The sequence below is a fragment of the Pelodiscus sinensis genome, chromosome 20, assembly GCF_049634645.1.
Source record: "Pelodiscus sinensis isolate JC-2024 chromosome 20, ASM4963464v1, whole genome shotgun sequence".
Taxonomy (NCBI): domain Eukaryota; kingdom Metazoa; phylum Chordata; order Testudines; family Trionychidae; genus Pelodiscus; species Pelodiscus sinensis.
In genome coordinates this window covers 23,262,072-23,280,121 of record NC_134730.1, presented here as the reverse complement: position 1 = coordinate 23,280,121, position 18,050 = coordinate 23,262,072, and the positions used below count along the sequence as shown (strand labels likewise).

At 51.2% G+C, this 18,050-nt stretch overlaps 1 protein-coding gene across 23 annotated transcripts in view; it reads right to left on the bottom strand.

Moving 5' to 3' along the window:
* ARSG (arylsulfatase G) overlaps nt 1-18,050 on the bottom strand; it is a 147,242-nt gene that overhangs the window by 86,296 nt on the left and 42,896 nt on the right. For 22 of the 23 annotated variants that reach the window (XR_012896913.1, XR_012896914.1, XR_012896916.1 and 19 more), the window contains 4 exons: nt 17,375-17,486; nt 16,351-16,488; nt 4,194-4,390; nt 2,311-2,391 (listed from right to left, as the gene is read on the bottom strand). Coding sequence is in view for 18 of the 23 variants with exons in the window: in XM_075903975.1 (XP_075760090.1) it covers nt 2,311-2,391; nt 4,194-4,390; nt 16,351-16,488; nt 17,375-17,486 (528 nt within the window). In the remaining 5 variants the exon portion in view is untranslated. The remainder of the gene's footprint in view (nt 1-2,310; nt 2,392-4,193; nt 4,391-16,350; nt 16,489-17,374; nt 17,487-18,050) is intronic. The other variant, XM_075903983.1, reaches the window with a different exon arrangement.

Here is an 18,050-nt window from a genome sequence, read left to right as displayed (position 1 = left end):
TTATTTTGTACATCAGGAAGGGGGGCTAGGGAAGGGTAAGTGGAAGGAGGTGAGGGAGGAATGGGGTACGAGCCCCCGATGGGGAGGACTGGGCTGGCTCTGCGGGCTTCTGGGGGTGGAAGCTCTCCTGCAGCCCCCCAATTGCCCCCTCTCCCCAGATGGCAGCCTGCGGCAAGTGCAGCCGGTCTGATGGCCGAGTGCTGTGATGTGCCCAGTGTGGGCACTCAGGGCACTCCAAGACAGGACTGCTTTGCAAGCGGGGCACCCCTGAGAACTGTCTGTCCGGGGTGGGGGTCGGGTCCCTTTAAGCACAGCCCTCGGCTAGCCTGAGGCAGCAGCTCCACGCTCTAAGTCCTCATCTGATGCCCTGCCGGCACTGCTTCCGGCCATCCTTAACCCCGGTTCAGGGTCCACTTAATGTGGACATGCTAGTTTGAATTAGCAAAATGCTAATTCGAACTAGTTTTTTAGTCTGGATGCGTTAGTTCGAATTAGCTTAGTTTGAATTAACTAATTCGAACTAAGTTAGTTCGAATTAGCGCTGTAGTGTAGACATACCCAGAGGGATTTTTAAAATCTCGGCTGCTGCCAGGTGTTTTGCTATCCTTAGGGAATTGCTCCCCTTTCTGTGGTATTTATCCACTGGTGGGTATGGTTGTCAGTGAGCAGTGGATGGCTAGTCCTGGTTTGTTATTGTAAAGCTGCTAGTCAGGGCTAGGCTGCCAGTCATTAGCAGACACTTGGCTGTGCACAAGTGTGCGGGGATATGGCTAACGATGTATTTTTTTCATTAGGTCAGAAGAGAGCCTACAACCCGGATTTGCTGATTCTGGAGAAAAAAGCAGCGATACAAAATAACCAAGAAAGTATTGCAAAAAGAGGCAAGGCACAGGTCAGCCCCTCAAGCAGCCTTTTCTCAGAATCCTACGTCAGTTTCCTTCCAGGCCTCTACTATATTTGGTAGGTGTCAGGAAACAGAGGAGGAAAGAGATGCTGTCTCACTTACTGCCCCCTCCCCTTCCGTCCTGGAGCAAATGGGGAAATGTAAGCTGACACATATTGATAGTGTATAACATGGGACGCAGACGCAGGAAAAGCCTGAGTCACGCTGGAGACTTTTGGCTGCTTCCATATAAATAATCAAACCCACCACACAGATGGCTCCCTTGGGGACAGCAACACTTAAAACCTCCATACAGTTAGACTGGAGGGCTTAGAATGATATACACTTTTATAGGCCTGATTTCCAAAAACCTGGAACACCCTTTAACTCCTACAGAAGTCAGAGAGAGCTCAGCATTTCCGGGACAACATCCAAGCTCTAGAATAATTCTCAGTAGAGAGCATAAGTCTCGGTGTGGGTCCTCTCAAGAGCTGGGTGGACTTGAAGACCTTTTATATGCATCTCCCAGCATCCTTCTCCATCAGGGCCACAGACAATAGTTTTTTCTCTCTCTAGACCAGTGTTTCTTAAACTGTGTTCCATGGCACACCGGTGTGCTGCAAGGCAGTCGGCGGTGTGCCACGGAGAACAACAGAGTTCAAAATGGCTACCCTTAAAGGGACGGGAGACTTTTTTTCCCTCCCTCTCAATAACCCCAATGTTTTGTTTTTTTTTTCTCAATAACTTTCCCCGGCCGTTTTTTTTTTTTTTTGCTCAACAAAAAGTTCTCAGTGTTCCTCATAAAAAAAATTATTGTTTGGTGTTCCTCCCTCTTAAAAAGTTTAAGAAACACTGCCCTAGACACTAGAGTAGATGACACCATAGGCCCAGACCAAGGGGCTCAGTTAAAAAATGATGTTGTGCAATAAAAGAAAAGCTTAAAATGTGAGTCACGCAGGAACACTGCCTGCCTGAGTCTGCAGGCAGCTTAAACCAACAGCTCCAAGAGGTGTGAACGTATCCAGCCATCTGAAGGCTGTTACCTGGGTAAGAAGGAGTCGAGCCATGGCATGGTGGAGGGGCCAGGAGGCTCCCTGGGCATGTGCCCAGGGCCCAAGTTTGCCTTCATTCGGCTTGATGCCTCGGGATGTTTTGGGGAAACACTTGCCACTTAGTACTAGCTGATCTATTCTGCAGGCAAGGCGATTGGAGCTCTGCAAGTGAACCACGCTGGCAAGGGCCTCGCTGTAGCCAGGCAGATGGGAGTGAATTCTGCCAGAGGCAGGGACATATCTTCTCTCTCCCTTCTGCTTGGTGGCCAGATCTGAACAAGGGCCTTCCAGGAAGAGGTCGCTCCCCATTCCCAACAGGTGGCCTGTGACAGCCACCGAGACACGAACAGCATTGCCAGCAGCCTCGCAAGTTACCTCGTTGCCTTTGCCAGGCCCCGGAGAAGGGGCCCACGCTCCCTGCAAGCTCGCACTTCTGAGCCCACGGGCCGTTGTCTCCTGGAGGGGAGATAAACACCATGCGTGAGAAACAGCCAGAGACAGGCAAGTTGGACTGACACAGAGTGAATGCGTCGGACTGCGGAGGCCACGGGAGAAACGCCAGTCTCCAGCCCACAGGCGTAAACTCAGATCAGCTGCGTCAAACCGAAGAGTGACTCTGATTTCGATCTGGGAAACTGAGTGAGGAAGGCCCAGTCTCACTAGCTTCCACAAAGCAGATTGTCTGGTGGCCGGTGGCAATCAAGGGTGCTCCAGACAGAGCCCCTTGATGTTTGGGGGGAAGCGGGGAGCTGCTGCGTCAGGTCTTTGCTCCCCGGCAAGCAATGTCCTGCTCCCCTCCTCTCCAGCACCTTGATGGCCTTTTACCTCAGCAGGCGCTTGACTGAGGACTCGCTATACTGCTGACCACCATGGAGTTTATTGCCAAATAACAAGGCCATATTTTCTCCAGGGGGCTGAACTTCCACTCAGGGGACTGAGTCTAAGACGGGGAAGTGGGGGGAGACAATAGCAATTGGCTTCAGCATTAATGAGCCGTGGAGCTGTTCCTGTCCTCGGAAGGGTAATGAAGCAAGAACTCCTCGTTAGGAAGGCATCTCAGCAAGAGCGGATTTGGACTTTTTAATTAATGGGGATTTGAGGTTTAATTGGTAGACACGGATGTCCAGGTTCATCCATCTGCCTGAAGCGGGGCCGCCTGGGGCGGGGGAAGACGGGTTGGAAAACAAGCTGCCTGAGGGAAGGGACCGGCGCCGAGTCTGACAGAGCAGCACAGCCCTGTGAGGCCCAAACTTTGCCTACAAAGCACCTGGAGGAGTCCTGCCTCCTGGCAACACCACAAGGCGGGCGAGTCTGACCTAGCCAGGCATTTACAACCAGGGGCAGCCCGTGAGCCTCGGCAGACTAAGCGGTCGCGTAGGGCGCCGCTGGCCTGGGGCACCCGATGATGACATGCCGCAGCCGGCCTCAAGCCACTCCTGTTTACAACCCAACAGGACAGCCCAGGGAAAATCTCTGGGGATCCTGGTCTCCGTTCCCCACAGCCCCCCAATTACAAGGGGGAGAGGAGTCCCCCAAGTTTCACGGTGACCCTGAGAGCCAGTTCCTCTGAGAAACCATGTCACTCTTCGTCATGTCTGGGGGTCCCACCTGAGGCCAGACACCAATCAGCATTCTCAGCACCAGCTCTGAGTATTGTCGGGGCACACAACTGACCAAATCTCCTCTGTCCCTCCTGTGCCTGCAGCTCCTCTTGCTCCCCAACTCCCTGAAACTTGGCTGGGAGGGGCTTATTCTCCCCCTGTTGCCCTCCCCCAAATATCTTGGCGTACATAGGCCTGTCCCGTGCTGGTTCTCCTCGCTCTAAGAACGGTCGGGGAAGGGCACATTGCAGGGAAACATGAGACAGGAAAATAGGAACAGAAGACACCAGCTCCGTAAAGATCCTGCACTGGGGAAGTGCAGCAGCTCCCGCTTCACTCCAGAATGGCTGAGAGCAGAGCGTGGCCTGTGGCTTTCATACTGTTCAGCACACAGACAAATACAAAGGAGCAGAGTTCATGGAGGATGGAATCCACCCCCTCGGGCAGAACCCAGGAACAAGCGTCCTTCCTCCCTCAGGAGCCACACTTTGGCTCTTAACCGGGTGCTAAGGCCCTCCCTAAAACAGCTTCCCATCTGCACGTGGCTGCCCTTCACCCCTTTCCCTGAGCCCCTTGCCTCGCCAGCCCGCCCAGCAGTAAGTAAATATCAGGTATCGAGATGATCTGTTATCACTGCAGCGGCTCTTAGTGCTTCACCTGTGAACCAAAGGAATGTGTTTTCCGCCCCACAGCTGGCAGCTTTGTCCTTTATCTGTCCCACCAGGGCATCCATCTCCCTCAAGCTGGCTCGGTAGGGCCCAGGGAACGAGGAACCGGAGGGAGGCTGAGCGACGACCAAGGGCACGTGCACATGGGCCAGGGCGAGGTATAGGAAGAACGGGCGTCCGCTGTCACTAAACAGGAAACACAGGAAGTGTGTTTAGCATGCGTCTCTTTCTGATCCAGGCCCAGCTCTCCCCGGTGTCTCCAGCCCTTCAGGCCGCTCTAGGCAAGTTACCATACGTCCAGCTTTGCCAGGTACTTCACCCCCAGGCCCTGCTCTCCGAGGGCCGATTGCCAGAGCCATTACAAGCTGCGTGGCAATAAACGTGGCAGGCAGTGCCCCCCGGGAAGGGGGCCTGTCTCTATGGGCTGGCAAGCACCCAGCTCTGTGCGGGGACATGGAGCAGGAGCAGACTTTCTCTCGTGCCGCGGGGCAGGGCCCTGAATTGCGACAAGGGAACTGAGGATGCCTAGGGAAGACAGCAGAGCCGGGTTCCCAAACTGGGCTAAGGCAGAGGGTTGGCCTCACACACCTTTCTGCACAGGCCATTCCTGCTTCTGGGAAGGTATAACATGCCTGGACCCACCGTCCATGCCTCAGCCACAGGCTTCCCAGCCTGTCCAGTTCAGCCCTGCCCATCTAGCCTCCACATGAGGGGGAGGGATGGAGAACATCACTGGCTTCTGTGCAGAGCAAATCTACGCGAGGGGCAAACATGCCTCCCAGGTGGGCTCCAGCAGCCGGCACCTGTTCCAGAGTGCACGTTCCAAGCCTGGCCTCGTTCTTTCCTGTCACTGGGCGAGCGTCCGTTTTTCTCTGGCGCTGTTTACTCATCCCAGAATTGTATTTGCTTCTTCCCACACCCTGGGTTGCTAAGCGCCCGCTGCATCCACCACCGCTCCTGGCCCGGCCTGAGGAGCACACAGGGGCCGTTTCCTCACCCTGATTGCACTTCCTCAGCTCGTTTCTTGGCAATCCAAGGCACCCGCTGCTCGGCTGCCTTCCAAGCCTCGTCTCTCCTTCCTGGCAGTCTGCAGCCCTCCCCAGCGAGCCACGCACGCAACAGGTACAGCAGCAGCAACGCAGGCTTGCTACCCTGTCCCCTCCATCAACAGGCTACCACCCTGGCCCAAAGGGCCCTGCTAGCCAGGCAATCTGAGCTCGGTCGGTATCTGCTACAGCGGGACAGCCACCCTAGGCCCGGCACTGCTGTTCCTACCCCACGTCATTACAGAGTTCTGGAGGGAGACTCAACTTGGCCCCCCCCCCCCCACACACACACACACCCCGGCCCATGAAGAGATTCTGGGGGCATCTGTGAAGGAGGAGGATAGTGGGGTGAGGCCCCCACAAGTGTAAGATTTGTGAGCCCCAAGTTCAATTTCCTGCTTCACCTCAGACTCCCGGTGAGACCATAAGCAAGTCACAGGCAGGGGCCTCGCCAGGCCCCTGGGCAAGATGGGGTGGAAGCCGTACTCCTGAAAGAGGCGGGGCCTCAGGCAAAAGGGGAGGAGCTTGGGTTCACCTCTCCTCGGGGGCGCCTCAGTGTCACCTGGAGCACGACGTGCCTCTCCCGAGCACCCCTCAGCACCCCATGGAGCGGGACTTCAGCAGCAATTCAAAAGGGCTTCAGCTGCCATCACTGCCACTAGTCCCAAGCCCTTTTGAATCACCAGCAGTTGCCCCCTTTACCCCCAGCGGCAGACCTGGCTTCAGGCCTCTCTGTGCCTCAGTTTCCCATCTGTGCGATGGGGACTGCCGAGTGCTTTGCGATCGACCGGGTTTCCCTTTGTTTTCATTCCCCTGCAGTAATCCTAGGTAAGATCTGGACCCCACAGCACCAGGAAGTTGTTTCAAAGGGTTAAACTGACCGACAGGTGCCTGCGCTCCAGCAGTGGTTCTCGGAGCTGCAAACCGTGCACGTTCAACTGTTCACAAGGCATGTTTGCAGGAGAATCCGGTTCTCCAGCTAACCGGCGGGCTGATGATCGTCGGCCCTGAAGTTTGTTTTTAAATCACCAGCGGATGCATCCTGTTTTCTTGTTTACGGGCTATATTTATCTCCTCGAGAGGCCTGTTCTTCCTCAGGGCCCTCTGAAGGGAAGGGTGGGATGACAAGGAATAGGGAGGAACTGGGTCATCGCAGGGATGCATGTGTACGCACAGGCTTCCAACAAAGGACTGGAAGTCACCAAAGGACACTGCAGTCTGCCACGATGATTCCCAGCCCTGCAGGTCCACATAGCCTCTGCTGCCGAACCAGGGTCTGATCATCATTAGAGCCTGATCCAATTTCAAAAGAATTAAGATGCTGCCATGACTCACGCAAAGCATGCTTCAGTCCCATGGCCTATGTTTCCTTCCTTTGCCTTGAGCAGTGGTTCTTCAACTAGAGTCCACGGACCGCTAGTGGTTCACTGCCGCCTTCTAAGTGGTCCGTGGCTCGAGCTAAGCCCTCCCTTCCTTCCTCCCTCTCCCCACAGCAGGGAACCCATGCGCACGCTGCAGCCTCACACTCCCCTCTCCCCACTGTGAGGTTGGATCGCCAGAGCTGACTTCCCGGGGGAGGGGGATAAAGTCCCGAGCCTCCCTGCCAGATCCATCTCGCAGGGAAGAAATGGAGCCAGAAGCAGATCCCCGAACTGTGGCTCCTCCCGCCCCACCCCCCGCCAGCTGCGGGAACAACAACACATGGATGCGCTGCTTGGAGGCTTTCCCCACTGCTCCCATTGGCCTGATTCCAGCCAATGGGAGCAGCAGAAGGCCATGGCTGGGACACGATGCCTACAAATGGTGAGAGGAGTGAAGGCAAGTAAGTTCCCCCCTTTCCCTCATGCCCTGAGCCTGCACCCCCACCCCTCTCACACACACCCCCGAAACCCCAAGCTCACTCCTCCACCCTTTCCTATGGCCAGACATCCCAACTCCTGCACCCTTCTTCCTGCCCAAACACCCTTACCCCCTGCCTGCTCCTGAATCTTCCCTCCTGGGCAGACACCCTACCCACACCTTGCTCCTGCACCTTCCCTCACTCTTGCCCCCTCCCCTCCTGGCCAGACACCCTACTCCCAGCCTGTTTCTGCACCCTACCTCCCACCCACCCTCATCCCCTCTTAGGGTATGTCTACACTACCACCCTAGTTCGAACTAGGCTGGTAATGTAGGCATACCGCACTTGCAAATGAAGCCCGGGATTTGAATTTCCCGGGCTTCATTTGCATAAGCCGGGCACCGCCATTTTTAAATGTCCGCTAGTGCGGACTCTGTGCCGCGCGGCTACACGCGGCACAGACTAGGTAGTTCGGACTAGGCTTCCTAGTCCGAACTACCATTACTCCTTGTGGAATGAGGAATAACGGTAGTTCGGACTAGGAGGGTAGTGTAGACATACTCTCACAGCCCATCTCCCACCCAGATCCTGCACCCCCATCCCGATACCACTCGCTGGCAGCCTGTTCTGCACACTGAACCCCTAGTTTTTGTACCCACCCCAAAGCCAACGGGGGTCTACAAAATCCACTAACATCGGAACCTTAGAAGAGTAAATCTGGCCTATGGGAAGCCCTGAACCTCAGTCCTCCCTGCCCCTCCCCCTTGCCTTGTGGGGCTGAAGTGCCAGAGGAGTGAGGTGTCTCAGTTGGGGGCCACATTAGTTAAGGCTGGGAAGTTTTGGAGGAGTTGTTTGCTTCTCACTTGTGTGGCCACCAACTGATTTTTCTGTGGGTCTGTGGTCTCCGACCCAATAAATGTTCCCCACCCCTGCCATAAATAAAAAAAACATTGAAACCTCTAGTGTTGGACGTAAATTAATATTATACTTTATTTAAAATTAAGTTTATAAATTAACATGAGAAATTTAACCCGCTTAATCTGTTTTAATAATTTAAATTAAACCATTCTCCCTGCAGCACTAGCAAAATGGCTCGGGCGTAATTGTGTAATTAACAGCGAGTTTCCATTAGCAACTTTCCACGCAAAGGTTTGCTTTGGGCCAGGTGGGCCACGGGCCAAAAAGTTTGAGAACCACTGACCCAGAGGAGATCTCCCACATGGAGTTAAAAAAATCAGTCCATCCTAAAAATCCCTCAATTGCCTCTTTATTCTACAGCCTAGCTGGAACCAGCCAAAGAGTCACACCCTTTTGCACTTTCTTTGTTGGGCTGTTACATTCCCGCACAAAATTTAGCTTTAATTAAAATATGCATATATGTTTCTAGCCATGACTGCTCTGGGGGGAAAAATCACTTTATGTGGTGATGAGACATGTGTTTTCCTGAGACTGCAGAGAGCCTGAAACAACAGCTCAGGGAAGAGATGGGAAATGCCCCTTTTGTTTCAGTAGGGCAGCAACCACTGAGATTGAGCCCTGGTCTACACTAGGGAGCTATTTCGAAATAACTCCCCTTATTTTGAAACAACAAGTGGCACGTCCACACTCCCAAGCCTGTTATTTCAAAATAACAAGGAATAAGGAATAACACTAATTTCGAAATGGTAGTGTGGACGCTTCCAGTGCCACTATTTCGAAAGAACTACTCCCCAGAGTAATTCAAACTAATTACTTGCCAGTGATTCCTGGGGCTCCATGTCCGAGGTAGCACGTCCATGTTAACAGAGCCTGCCTTGGACTAATTCTGAGGCTTCCCCATAGTGTGGACATGCTATTTCTAAATTATTATTTGGGGAGTTAATTTTATTTCGAAATAAGTTATTTTGACGCACCCTGATAGTCTAACTCAAGAGGGCCTCATTTTCTGAATGCTTCCATTGAGCCTGTCTCAAATCAACCTCTGCAGACCCAGGAACAATAGCTCAGCAAAATTTCAAACAAAATTATTCACCCTTTCAGCACAAAAGAAGGATGACGACCCCCCTGACTTCATATCTGGGGAATACTGGTGGAAGTTAATCAAGATCTTTGGGACAGATCAGTTGGTTCTGTTTGTACAGCCCCTACCATAACACAACCCTGGTTCAACACTGGGACTTCTAGGAATAACCTCAAGACATACTATTAAGGATTTAGCCCACTGATGAGGGATCATGTTTGGACCTGGCACTAACAGTAGGATCTGGGACTCTCTGGTCCAGCATCATCTGTGGTCTGGCAGGACCACGGATGCTGCTAGACCAGAGAGCCTCTGGACCAGAGAACCCCAATGACTAAGAGCTGGGAGTCTGGCGGCAGAGGGGCTGGTGGCCAGAAGCCTGGCTGGGGGACTAGCAGTGGGCTGGTCCTGTGGCCACGGTGCCGGCGGCCTGTAGTCCAGCTGGGGACCAGTAGCAGAGCCAGTCCCATGGCCGGGGAGTCAGTGGCCCGAAATGCTAGCAGAGCTGAAGCCCGAGCCCACCTAGGAGATTGAGAGCAGGGACAGTCCCATGTCCAGGGGGCTCTGTGCTGAGCTAGTCCAGCTGTCAGGGAGCCTGGCAAGGACTGGCAGTGGAGCCCAGTGGCTGGGACCAGCAGCCATGAGGGGAGCCTGGCTGGGGGGCTGGTGGCCCCTGGGAAGAGCCCAGAGCCTAGCAGCAGAGGGGCCAGAATTGATGATCCCTGATCTGGCAAATTCCTTTGTTCAGGACCAGTCAGGTCCTGAGGGTGCTGGACCAAGGATTTCCAACCTGTACAGTGTTTCTAAGAGGAGGTGGGGAAAGAATACAGAAATCACTAGATTCATTCCTGGTCCACTCAGCTGTAAATCTCTGTTGCTTTTGCATCTACACTACATGCTGCTGCAAAAAAAAGTATATATAAACCAAAGTATTCCCGATGCACCTCACGTGTGGCCACTGTCTAGCGATGTGAGAGTCAGGCAAAGAAAAACTATAGTTAACTAACCTATTTAAAAGTTAAGGAGCAGCAGGCAAATTGGACTTTGCAACCTGCTTCATCCAGTTCTCTGCAGAGAGTGAAACATTTCCTCCAAATATCTAGAAATTCATTTAAAAGCTTTTCCATTAACCCTGTATGTGTACAACCGGGCACAGTGCAGCTGCTTCAAAACAGTCACATGGGTTCAGGGCACCAATTCCAGAACAAGCCTTCCAAAGGGCAGCCGTGTTTCTGCATAGGCTCCATTGAGGCAGGCAAGTGCTCCAATACATGTATTCTTCTGGGATTCTAATACATAGAATCACAGAACACCAAAAATGGAAGAGACCTCAGGTCATCGAGTTCAGTCCCCTGCTTTCACGGCAGGAAGCACCATCTAGATCATCCCTGATAGATGTCTGTCTAATCTGCTCTTAAATATCTCCAGTGATGGAGATTCCACAACCATCCTAGGCAATTTAATCCAGTGCTTAATTACCTTGTCAAAAAGATTTTTCTAATGTCCAACCTAAGCCTCCCTTGCTGCAATTTAAACCCACTGCTTCTTGTCCTATCATCAAACATTAAGGAGAATAATTCTTCTTCCTCCTCCTTGTAACCCTCCTTTTAGGTACAGGCAGTCCCCGGGTTACGTACAAGATAGGGACTGTAGGTTTGTTCTTAAGTTGAATTTGTATGTAAGTCGGAACTGGTACATATTGTAGGGGAAACTCTAGCCAAACATTTCTCCAGAGCTCAGTTTTATTCTCCCACACCTCACTTCCCTTAGTCCTTTATTCTCAAGCTGAGGTGTCTGCTGAGAAAAGCCGCTCCGTGTCTCCCCGGTCTGCTTGGGGGGGGGGGGGGCGCTAGCTTTGTGTCTCCCTGGTCTGCTGGGGGGAAACAGCTAGTGCGGGGTTGCCTCTCCCCGTTTGTAAGTAGGGATCCGATGTAAGTCGGATCCATGTAACCTGGGGACTGCCTGTACTTGAAAGCTGCTATTATATCCTCTTCTCAGTCTTCTCTTTTCCAAACTAAACAAGCCCAATTCTTTAGACCTTTAATCATTCTTGTTGCTCTTCTCTGGACCTTCTCCCATTTCTCCACATCTTTCCTTAAAACATGGTGCCCAGAACTGGACACAGTACTACAGGTGAAGCCTAATCAGTGCACAGTAGAGCGGAAGAATGACTTCTCGTGTCTTGCTCATAATACTCCTGTTAATGCATCCCAGAATGATGTTTGCTTTTTCTGCAAGGCTACGTCTAGACTGCCCAATACTGCATCCAAGGAACGTGTCCGCTTTTCCGAAATATTTTTCGAAAAATCAGACATGCTCTTTCGCCACCCCTGTAAACCTCGTTCCATGAGGCATAAGGGATGTGTCAAAAGAGCACTTTTTTCCAAAATTTGGTGCCATGCAGATGTGCCAAATTTCAAAAAAGGCTCTTTGGAAAGTAAATTGGAAAAAGTCATGCAATTTGCATACCACAAATTGTGTTTCTTTTTCCCATTTAACTCTGCAGTCTAGACGTAGCCCAAGTACATCATGCTGTTGACTCAATAGGCACAAGCAAGATCCAATTTGGGGTCTTTGTGCTCTTAGAATGGGTGTAGGTATAAAGTAACCTCAGTACTATAGCAGATTCTAGTTGCTCTCACACCATAACTTTAATGAGGGTTGGGTACCAAAGGGATAGATAAAAAACAGATTAACACAGAGGTAACACAGGGCAGGAACTGCACTAGAAAAAAAACACATTTTAAGCATGTCAATACCACTCCCTGGCTTAGATAACACAATCTGAGGCTGGTCAGAGTTCAGGCTCAGACTTCGACACTGACAAACGAGGCAGGCCTAGCACTGAATTGACAGACTCTTCTTGGTGCACGTCAACAGGACACCAGCCATGTCAGTTTGTACAAGGACAATGGACCATGTTGCCTGTGAGCTGCATACATGGGCAACAACCCAAGAGAGATTCAGGTGCTGCCCAGAGTCACTCACAGAGCCAATGGGAAGGAGAATGCAGTCATGGGAAAGCCTGGGAAGATAGGCCAGTTTTACACTCATCTCTGGGCAGAACAGTGTTCCTGGACACTCCTATTTTATCTGGCAGCATCTGGGGGGGAGCACGTAGGCTGTGAACTAAGAGCTGCAACAAGGAGCATAAGGGAGGAGAAGATGCTAATCAGAAGGATGTGGTTTCCTAGATCTATGATTCTGCGAGCTCCCCAGGCGAAGAATGATTTAAAAGACCAGCGTAAACACTTTCAAGGTCAGCGCACTCTCTAACACCGTTCCTAGATCATTTACCAGAAAGACTCAAAGGGCGCAAGCCTCCAAATCCCGTTTCAGTTGAGTGGGCTAGTAGCTTGCAAAACACACACAAGATGCCTTTCCAGCCACTGATCTTGGCGGGCTAGACAATAGGTTGCAAAAAAAAAAAAAAAAAAAATCTGTCCCTGCATACAGTGATTTTTACACAATCCTTTTCCATCTACATCATCAACCTTCGCCTATCCCAGGAAGCTGTCCCACCTAAAGGGGAAAAGAAAAAAAGTTCTTTTCTCAAGAGCTGTCAGCTTGACAGCAAACAAGTGATTTCAAAAGCGCAGTGAATGGGTGGATCTAAAGTGCAACTCCCAAGCAAAGAGCATTTAACTCCTGACAAGCTGGGCTTTGCTCTTGCACTCTTAACAGCTCCTGAGCATTTCCGAGTTGGCCAGCGTATCCTTCTCCCCTGTGACAGGCCTTGTTGTGCTGAGAATTGCTCAGTTCAGCTTTCCTAGGCCAGAGTCAAGAAGCGGGATGCTGTTTCTGAGTCTGGTTGATTCTCAAGAGCGTTTCCACAGCTCAGAAAGCCCCCTTTTGTCCTCAGAAACCTCTGGGCCTGATTCTGTTACTCGCAAGGATGGAGTGGGCTACCACAAAACATAGTTTTAAGCTACCTTTACACAGCCAGTATTTGGGGCCATGCAGAGCCCTGTCCGACCTCTGGTATAAGCTAGAGCAGTCTCAGCGCTGCTCCAACTCATGTTCAGCTTCCCCATCCTGGAAGGGCTGGCTAAGCCCCTTCTTGCTGTCAAAATGCAGCCTGGCCCTCCATGTCTCTTACCGAAATACAAATTAAAAGCCTGGAGCTTTCTAAAACGTCTGACCTGCCAGCCAGTGTTCCTGCTAAACTGCACGGCAGCACAGGTGATTAATCAGCCCCCCACCCCAGTCAGCTCCGGAGCCCTGAGCCTCTGAATGGGCAGGGCTGATTAATCACCTGTGAAGCTGTGTTGCTTAGAGGGAACACTGCTACCAGCACACACAAGAGATGCACTGAAGAGGGCAAAACTCTTCCTATGAGCCCTGCAGAACATCCTTTCATGGCTAGCAGCCTTTTTCCCTGCTGAAGAGCGCTCTGAAAAGTGATTCCACTGAAATTTTCGACTCCCCAGACTCATTCCCTGTACATATTTCAGAGGGAGGGGTCACAAACTCTGAGGATACGCTTCAGCGTCACAAAGGTACCCAGGTAGCTAATTCCCATATTGCAATAAGAGGAAGGATCCTAAATGCCTCTGAGGATCTGGGCCTAAGACTTGGGTTGCCAACACTCCTAGAGCAGACGGCATTGCAGTACATGGTGTCTGGTCCATCTGGTGAGGAGACCTGGCAAGCCAACCTAAGACTCTCTGTGCTGTGCTCCTATTAATGCTGGGGCAATGGAACGGTATTATTCACTATTCCAGCATCAGCAACACACATGCAAACTCAGTTACCCAGGGCTACGCCAAATTCTGCTCTCAGAGGGACCTAGACCACAGGCTTTAGTCAACAGAGGCTTTGTCGACAGATACTGTCGACAAAGAGCATCTAGACTACTGCCAGAACTCTGTCGACAAAAGGCGATTATTCCTCGTAGAATGAGGTTTACCGCCGTCGACAAAACTGCCGCGTTCTGTCGACTTACTGTCGACAGAACTCGGCGGCAGTGTAGACGTAGGTATAGTTTTGTTGACAAAAGTCCACTTTTGTCGACAAAACCCTGTAGTCTAGACACACCCAGAAATACCAGAGGGCATAAAAAGCCATGCTGGGTTCAGAGAGGCAAAGTCTGTGATCATTAAACAGGCTCCTCTCTAGAACCTGGGACTGAACCTAAGTCTCTATTAGTCCTCTGGCTGGCAGCAAACAGCTGTGAAACCAAGTGGCAAAGTGTGTGCCTTTGAGCAGGCTCCCACATGGGTGCATGACCTACTTGCTGCTATCGGTCTGTTAGCTCAAGAGGCCCAGGTCTGTGCCCACTGGTTACTCCTCAAGAGAGCCGTACGATTTCCTGCGATGCCATTTCTGTTCATTCGGTTTGCTTTTTCAGAAACCTAGGAAATTATACACAACAACTCTATTAAATGAACATTATGTTGGGTTGCAAGGGCAAAGACTCTCAAGTTAGGCAATATCAGAATTAAGATTAACTGGGCAACCTTACTTCAAGCCCCTTGTGCAGCCGCATGCTGATACAGCTTTTAACTACAGGGTCACATACTTTTTTTTTCACCGGACCCCATCCTTAGTCAATGTACAGGATGGACAGTGCTCCTCGAATGAGCAGTTATTCTCTATTTTATTTTATCCTCATGGCTCCGGGAAGGCCATATGGCTCATTTGCTGAACACTGCTCAAACTCTGTTCTAAAGACAACAGTATTAATTTCCTCATGGGCTTTTCTAGAGTGCTCAGTACCACAGGATGTGAGTGCTTCAGAGGCATTGCACAATTTATTTTCATAGGCTCTCAGGTCAGCCACACATAAAATGAGGAACACATGGTTGGTGACCACCTAATGAAAAGTCTGATGAAAGCAGCTTGCCCGGCGTCACGTAGGAAATCTGTAGCAGAAGTAGGGATACAAGCCAATCTCCCAAGCCAGCATTCAACAGCATTAAGCGTGAAATGTTTTTTCCCCTCTTTCCTATAATATGACTCATTTGCTACACACCTTTCAACTTCTGTAACAAATGACCTAGGACAGTCTAATTCATTGCTCTACAGGGGTTCACTCCGAGAGCACTAAATGAGGCAGGGGTCCTGTGGAAAAAATTAGTAGGCACTCATGTTTTGGAAGATTTATCACAGCAATGGGCAATCTAGGCTAATGAGCGGGGGCCCTCCTCCATCTCGGTGAGCCGCAAGATTGTTGTAACCAAGATGGGCTCCCGCGATAAAGTAGTTTTGCTCACTGTGCTGCGTTCCTAGAATTTGCAGGATGTACTGACTGAACCGTAGCGTTGTGATTGGGTGCAGAGGGAACACAAGGTTCTCATAGTGTTGTGTGCCATCAGCACGCACCTCACTTCACATGCCTTTGCTTTTCAGGCGTGTCGATTTAGTACTATTGGTAAGAAAAAAACCTACATGGATGGAAACCAACAGAATCTGGCAACCCTGCACGTGGGTAACAGTAAACCAAATGTCTCATGGGCCAGAACCTCAATGGGCTTCAGGCAACCCTTCGGCCGCGGGTTACTCACCACTGCGGTATCACAATGCATACACACAAGGGGATCAGATTACGGTTGCACAGACAATCCTATTTCTGTCATAGCCTAACTTCTGAGTGCTGGACTTTGCAACCATCACCTTCTTTTAGGCTACGTCTACACTGGCGGCTTCTTGAGCCACAACAGCTGTTCTTGTGCAAAAACTTGCAGGGCGTCTACACGGCATGCGTATTCTTGCACAAGTAAATTTACAGTCTAGCATCGGAAAACAGGTCTTCTTCCCGAAGAGTTATTCTCTCCCCACGAGGAATAAGCCCTGTTGAGCAAGAGGGCAGTGTAGACAGGCAACATGAATTTCTTGCGCAAGAAACCCCCATGGCTAAAATGGCCATCAGAGCTTTCTTGCGCAAGAGAGCGTCCACACTGCCATCGACGCTCTTGCGCAAAAGCACATGCCAGTGTAGACACGCTCTTGTGGAAGACTTTTTGTGCAAGAACTCTTCCACAAAACAGTTCTTGTGCAAGAAGCTGCCAGTGTAGATGTAGCCGTAATGTTATTTTTCGTGGTCAATTTCCTAGGGGGTTAAAAACAGGGAATAAACAGGAATTCCATCGCGTGAGCTCTTGCTTACCGCTCCGCAGGCCAGCAGCAGGGTGGGGATGTTTCGACCCACCCTACAGAACTCAGCCACTTGAGTTAATGGAGTAGCTGGTTCAAGTAGCAGGACTCCACCAATGTTGGGTTCGTCTCCGTGGAGACAGAGCTATCTCAGGGGGCTGCTTACCTTGCGCGCTGGATGAACTGAGTTGCTTTTTCTGCATACTCCGCAGCCAGACCAGTCAGGTTCACGGGCTGTTGGACAATGGTGCCGTTTTCAAAGAGAGGAAGAGCCACCTTGGTGTAACAATCTCTCCCTGGGCTGCTGGAGAGAAACCAACAAGCCCCATGAGTAATGACGGAGGCTTTCTGAACAGAAAGAGCAGGCCTGCTGGTGCCCTGATGCCAGAGGGGTCCGTTCGCAATGTGGCTCAGTCTCAGGTATTTCCCTCGTATTCGATGTGCCAGAACCTCAAGACTCAACTCTCCGGGGTTTTGGCTCTACTTGTGAGACAGGGGACCTGAACTCGGGCCCTCAATATCCCCTCCCACTCTGGGAAAGTAAACACGTTTTTGTTACCACAGGGCCGCCTGGAGGCTCCAGGGCCGCTGGCTGTACAGACTCTCAGGGAGGGGTAGTTCCTGGGGAGCTGACAGTCTCAACAGATGGGAACGGAGGCATAGACAGACTTACCCAAGATCACATGGGAGGGGGCTGCGGCAGAGCCAGGGACTGAGCCCAGATCTCCCATGTCCCCAGACAAGTGTCTTAACCACTTCTCTCCCTTGGATCCCGCTCAGCCACTGACTTTGGCAGCAGCTGGCCAAGGCGGCCGTGCTCGCTGGTTACCTCTTCTGGTTGGTGCATGAAGGTGCATTGACAGGCTCCTCCAGGTTTCATTGGCCTGAGGAAGGTTTGCCACAATGCCAGGGGAGGAGAGGGCAGGGGGTTCAAAGACCCCCCCAAACCTGCTGTGTTTAAAACACGCTGCAGGGTGAGAGGGAAGAGTCCCTCTGCAAGGGGAAAGGAGAGGGCAGTGAACATCCACCCCAAACCCTTCATCTTTACAGCCCCTGCCAATGTCTCATTCCCAGGATCCACTGGGAAGCATTTTCCATTCAGCTCTGACATTTCACAAGAGAGAGGCCTTGGGTCACGCCGGCTCCCGTCAGAACCCAGGCCGGAGTTCACCCCACCAAAGAAGCTGTACCTTGCAGCTGCAGAGTGTCGAGGGCATGCCGGACAGGGAGGGAGGTTGTAGCCTGGAGTGTCAGTGCAACCCATGTCGTGACTGTAGGGAATCCCAAAGTAATAGTCGAAACCTGCATCCAAAAGAGCGTGTTAATGTGTCTGCAGCTGCCTGCTGGGGATGTTTGCCTTTTATATACTGTTTACGTAGTTGTTGCTGCCCAGTTTCCAAGCTCAAGGAAGGGAACAAAGTCACTTCTGGGCAAAAGAGCTGCTTAGACCCTGGTCCTGTAAGAAGAACCACACAGGCGAAGGCTCGCGCCCATGGGGCTGTATGGAGTTATGTCCAAGAAAAACAGAAAATACCGGACATTTTACATATCCAGTATTTTCTGGGTTTTTTACCAAACAGAGGACACAAATACCGGACTGACTGGGCCAATACCAGACACCTGGCAACCCTAGATTTAGTTCATGTTATAACAGGATGAGGCTTCGTTGAGACTTCATCATTTGCACTTTCCTGTGGGGGTTTTTTCCCAGCAAAATCCTCTTTTTAAAAGGCTCTAATATGGGAGACTGGAGCGAGTAAATAGCACAAGAAAAGGGGCTTTATTCTAAGGATGAATTGACAGCAACGCTGGACTTTCTGCCAAGGGAAGATGGACTTTTTGGGTCAACTCCACCCAGAAATAACT